At 32.9% G+C, this 6,000-nt stretch overlaps 1 protein-coding gene across 3 annotated transcripts; it reads left to right on the forward strand.

Moving 5' to 3' along the window:
- The first annotated feature begins 1,441 nt into the window (after positions 1-1,441).
- On the forward strand, positions 1,442-4,132 carry LOC140884546 (uncharacterized). 3 transcript variants are annotated; one of them, XM_073291331.1, is made up of 9 exons: positions 1,442-1,531; positions 1,781-1,837; positions 2,084-2,143; positions 2,380-2,482; positions 2,684-2,735; positions 2,802-2,863; positions 2,966-3,124; positions 3,287-3,378; positions 3,794-4,132. In XM_073291331.1, exons 1-9 carry the CDS (start codon positions 1,527-1,529, stop codon positions 3,885-3,887), a joined length of 684 nt encoding a protein of 227 aa, XP_073147432.1. In that variant the 5' UTR covers positions 1,442-1,526; the 3' UTR covers positions 3,888-4,132. The 3 variants fall into 3 exon arrangements, with proteins under 3 accessions (XP_073147432.1, XP_073147430.1, XP_073147431.1); XM_073291329.1 differs by having other exon boundaries at positions 2,684-2,863; XM_073291330.1 differs by lacking the exon at positions 2,084-2,143 and having other exon boundaries at positions 1,470-1,531; positions 2,684-2,863.
- The last annotated feature ends 1,868 nt before the right edge of the window (positions 4,133-6,000 follow it).

Here is a 6,000-nt window from a genome sequence, read left to right on the forward strand (position 1 = left end):
ATATCATGTGATTAGAGAATTAATCAGAAGTTGAAATAAAATACCACAACTATTCTTCAATTTCCTTTGTGACATTGTATTACCGAGAAAGAAAAGAAAAGAAACATATCAAATCTTGCCAATGACTTCTTTTGGAATCTGAGTGACTATATGGTATATATGAACAATCAAATTCACAGTTTTCAATTATCATATTTTTTTATAAAAAATATATTAATCATTGTTATCATAAAACTAATTCAAACATTTCATCAAACAATTTACGTACAATAATTCAAACGTTTCATTCAAATAATTATACATTAATCCATTAAAATATCTCTATATCTAAATCTAGTTATGAAATAATCAAATAAACAAAAAAATTAGGAAAATATAAAGCACGAGAGAATTGAGAAAAAAAACCTTCGAAAGAAATCTAATTCCTGTCGTGAAATTTGAATATCTAATTTTTTTCTACCGAATCGCAGACTTTCGTTTAGCTTTGGAAAAATCTGGATAAATAAATTTTGATTGGACTATAATAGTTCTCTCTATATTACTAGATTTTAAAAAAAATTTATGGGCCCCCAAATTTATCGGGCCTGAGTCAATGGACTCTTTTGACTCACTAAAGGAACGATCATATATATATATATATAAAGTAAATTCAAATTTGTTATTTAGAATAAGGGATTTGTTTCTTATCTTAAACTAGTAAAAAATGCACACAATTTGTGTGTGTAAAAAAAAGTCTTTTAAAAAAAACAAATCATGGAGTTAGTGAGATATTTTTAGTAAAATAATGGTTAGAAAAGAATAATTTTGAAATAAATTATTTTGGTGTTCCCAAGGTAATTATTCTAGCCTACACATATTTTATATATATAGAATATATATAATATAGATATAGATAGAGAGATAGATAAGAGGGTTAGATCCTAAACAAAACAAAATAAAGGTTCTCCTAGAGCCGCCTCTCTTCCAAAACATTAGGTATTCTCTTGTAGGTGGAAATCCGAGAATGAAAAGGTTGATATACTTTTAATACACTTTTTTTGTGGTTTTATGTATTAATCGTTGTATGATTTTAGACGATTGTTTGAGTTTGTAAAACTGAGGATCGGTGATTTTTATTATAATTCTGATTTTGGTTAAAACATATGATCATATTTATCTAAGCAACAAAAACAAGTTTAAATACTTTTGAAATTTATTTCTATGAAATCCTTCCATCAGAGCACATCCTTGCATCTTTAGTTGATCTTTTAGAATTTTCTTTTTTTTTTGGAAATCTAAGAATGAAAAGGTTGATATATTGTATTATTGTTGATAAACATTGTTTCAGTTTTGATATATTAATCGGCGCTTAAGTACCTTGTATATGTGTGTGCGTGAGAGAGAGAGATTTTGGGCGATTGTTTGAGTTTGTATACTGAGGATCAGTGGTTCTTTATTGACTTCTGATTTGGTGTTAGTCTAAAACGTGCAGCGCTGTAGAGCCCGGTGAAAAAAAATCCGATGATGATTCAAAGTATCCTGAAGGAATGAGGCATTATCTTCTTTCTTTCTCTGATCTTTTAGATTTTTTCCCTTATTTTATTATTTTATTTTGAAATCAAAGAATAAAAAGGTTGATATACATTTGATACATAAATATTGTTTTGGTTTTGATGTCGTATTAATCGGCGTTTAAATTACCCCATATATATGTGTGTGTGTGTGTGATTGGTTGAGTAATCCTTTAAGGATCGGTGATTGTTCATTGTCTTATGATCTCGTGTTAATCTTAAACATGCAGCGCTATGGCGTACATGATACAATCCTACTATGATTCAAAGTATCCTAAAAATACGAGGTACTCACGTGTTTCTCTCTCTCTCTCTCTCTGATTTTTTAGATTTATTCTTATTTTGTTGGGAAATCAGAGAATGGAAAGGTTGATATACATTTGAAATGTGTTGTTTTTGTTTTGATGTCTCATTGGTCGGTGTTTGCATCACCTTTTATATATGTGTGTGTGTGGGCGATTGGTTGAGTTTGTAAACTGAGGATCGATGATTGTTTATTGTTATATGATTTTGTGTTAATAAAAAATGTACAGCGCTGTAGAGCCCAGCGACATAAAATCCCTCAATGATTCAAAGTGTCCTGCAAAAACGAGGTATTATCTTGTTTTCTTTGCTGATTTTTTAGATTTGTTTTTATTTTGCTGGGAAATCAAAGAATGAAAAGGTTGATATGTTTGATGCATGTAGTTTGGTTTTGGCGTTGGATTAATCGGCATTTGAACTACTGTTTTTATGTGTGTCTGACTTTGGGTGATTGGTTGAGTTTGTAAACTGAGGATAAGGGATTCTGCATTGTCTTCTGATTTGATGTTAATCTAAAACTGTGCAGCGCTATAGAGGCCAGGGACATAAAACCCTACGATGATTCAAAGTATCCTGCACTTTCAAAATCTCATCGAGTCCAGGGGATATCATTGTCTAGGTTGCGGGAAGTACGGGATTTGTTCCTTTATATTTCATGTTACTTTATCTTTTCGATCGTATAGATACTTCCCATTTGGAAAATTGTTCTTCGGAACCCTTCAAACTCTTGAATTAGACATGGACACATTGGGCGGCTTAACTTCTAAATTATCAAAGACCATATTAAACATAAATGCCATGAACTAAAGTTTGGTTAAACTTGCTGACAGATGTGCGATTTATGTATGGAGATCCCACGTTATTGTCTGACCCGTAGAGCAGGTAGGTTAGATCCGAGAGATCTGCAGGGTTTACCCGCCGGTGGGACTTTGACACTTGTAAATGCAGGCAAACGAGCCGGTCTGATAAATCTGGCAGACATAGCATTGACATTTTACAACGACACCAAAGTTAGACAATTTATTTGTTGTATCTACATATCACCGCTATTATTATCATTATTGTTATTATTATTTTAACATTCTGTTCTGCATTTTTCCTACTGGTTACAGTCAATGAATTTCAAGCTTGTGAAGGTTTGTAAGGTCAACACCATTGCAGTTAATTATAGCGCCCTGACTTTCAGGGCACAGGAAGATGGGAGTGAAGAGTCTCTCCTTTTTCGAGGTGTTGTCTTCGGGATGCGTAAGCCCTTGTTTTGTGAAATCAAGGTTCCATATTCTTTGCTTTCTTGACCTCAGTTTATTTTAATATCTTTTCTAGACTTAAACGAGGAATTAAGTTAAGAATTTTGTTGTTTAGCTCAACTGCATCTTTGAGAGGTAGTAGTTCTCAGTGAAGAAGTTCAGCAGTTGGTTTTGTTGTTGTTTTAGGAGGATGATGAAGTTACACTCCTGCCATGGGATGATGATTATATCAGTTCAGAACTAGGGCGTGAAATTGAAGATGTTCCACCTTCCATACGGTAAAATATCTCCAGAAATTATATTTAATAGCTTTCGTTTATAAATTTTGTCATGCACTGTGCATACCCATATTGTCGCATTGTAAAGGAATCTAATTTATGATATTCAACTTTTTGCTATTTTTCCAAATTAAGTCTTGAGGTGTGCTTGTGGTGGTTCTGAACCTGAGAATGCTTCTAGTTTTGTGATTCCTTTCCTCAACGAGATAACGTTAGATGTTTCGTGAGCATTTCACGCCTCTGTAGTTCCACCATTTGTCATTTTTTTTTAAAAAATCATATAATGTATCTAGATTCGTTGAATGACCACCTTTCAGATGAGATATTGTGGTATGTGGTTTGTTGTGGTTTGGAGACTCTTCATGCTCAGAAAGTAATATTCTCATGGATATTTATTTGTTGAAATGAAATGCAGTAAAAATTATTCTGGAGATGGCTCCGCAACCGGTTCTGGAGATGTTGCAGGAAAAAGTAAGAGACAGAAAACTGATCTTTCACCAAGCATTTGAGAGGTTCAGAGTTAACATGGAAATCTGACAAGGGTTGCGGAGATCTCAGTAGGAAACAATAGTCGGATAAAGTTAAACATGAACGTGGTAGATTCCCTGGGTTAAAGTGTACAAATTTATGGAATCCGTTCTACGAGAATATGGTGCACATACCAAACACGTTAATTTAGTATGCTTATATTTTATCAAATATGTTGTCTATATTACAAATTTAGAGAGGATATTTGTGTAAAAGCTTTTAGTAACGCTAAGTCGTGTCAAATCCAAATTACTCAACTCGAATCAAATAAATAAAATATGCAGTAGTGCGAGTAGGGATCGTTTTCACGAGTAAAGTGAAATTTAGTGTGTTCTAAAATAAAATAAAAGGGTTTTGAGGTTTCAAATTAACTACTAAAAAGTAACAGCACTTAAATTCAAATTTTTATTACTAACATGCAAGATTAAAAATTATATTGAATAAATCAATAAGAAACAAGTCTTGGTATCGTTCGACTACACCCTTGATATCATTCATTGGATCATTGATTCTTTGAAAATAATCAATTATATTGAATATTTATCATTGAAAATTAAATTCTTGTTCTTAATCTTAGTTAACTAGACACAAACGTTCTAAATTAACTCTTACCAATGAATTAACTCAATACAAGCGATTAGATTTAAATCCACGATAGCATGCAAACTAGTGAAACTAATGAATCTAAACAACGCATACACAAGCGGATGTATTTAATCTAGTCAATTGTTGTCCCTACAATTTAATAGATTCACAAGCGAAAAATATCAATCGTAGTTTCTTCGCAAATTAGGCGATTCAAACAATTACGGATTTGAATTCTAATCTAGCAGTAGATTGTATTGCGAAATCCTAGAGTGATCAATCCGAAAATTTCACATACAAGCATGAAATAAATCAGAACAAATTTTGATACTCAATAATAATTAAACACTGAAAATTCGAATCTCACAAACAAATAAAATCAAGGGCTTGTCTTCCTCAACCAAGTTCTAAAGTCTAGCCACAAAGATTCATGAAAAACGAAAGAAAAATCAAAAGAAAAGAAGAAATCTTAAGAAAAGATAAATAAAACCTAGCCTCCCAGAGAGTTTTTCAAGCTTTCTGCGTCTAAGGGATAATAATAATAATAGTGAGAAAAATGGAATAAAACACTAGAGTCCAAAATAAAAGAGTTTTCAAAAATAAAAATTTCTTCCCGAACAGCCCGTCTCGCTCGATCCGTAAATTTTGACGGATCGAGCGAGAATTTCTTTGTCTCGATCTGTCAATTTTCTTCATACGGCCGCTCGATCGGTAAAGTTTAACCGATCGAGCGTCCAACTCTCTGTCTTCAAATTAGCTCTTCTATATGGTGCCCGCTCGATCGGTAGAAGTTGGCAGATGTAGCGGCCGAATTCTGTTCTTCAGATTTTCCATCCAAAATGTTATATCTTGCACAATAAAGCCAAAAATATGCAATGAAGATACGATAAATGAAAAACGAACAAAATACTAAATTAAAACACAGAAATGCATGCAAAACAACAACAAAATGATGTTAAAATATGCAACACAAACACAACTATCAAATTCCCCCACACTTAAACCTTGCTCGCCCTCGAGCAAGTCAAGCAAAAAAAAATGCAAACAAAAGATCAAGAAATACTATGGAGCAATGACCTCGGCAATAATTTTAAAAAATTTCACATCCATCCATATCCAACCTACTAACACTCTTTTGAAAATTTTAAATCACAAACTGGCTTCACCGCACAAACTTATAAACTTCACAACTCACGTTTCAAAACACTCACTCCAAATTCAATTCACACATTCATAGATCATGAGGACTTTTCAAGGTATCACATGATCAAAATGAATGGACAATCAATTCAACACACTCACAATCGGTTAAATGCAAAGAATACTGTGTGTGCGTGTTTTGATTAAAAATTCATACTCATCAAAAGTGTCAATCGACAGTCCATAGGCAAAATTCTTGCAACCCCTCTCCACTAGTATATTGGGCGACTGTGACTCGGTCAATAGGTCTTGATCAGCTTATAATGTTAGGCTTGGCTTATGGCTACAACCGAAGAAATAAAAATTCAA

Source organism: Henckelia pumila, chromosome 2, assembly GCF_033568475.1.
Source record: "Henckelia pumila isolate YLH828 chromosome 2, ASM3356847v2, whole genome shotgun sequence".
NCBI classification, from domain to species: Eukaryota; Viridiplantae; Streptophyta; class Magnoliopsida; order Lamiales; family Gesneriaceae; genus Henckelia; species Henckelia pumila.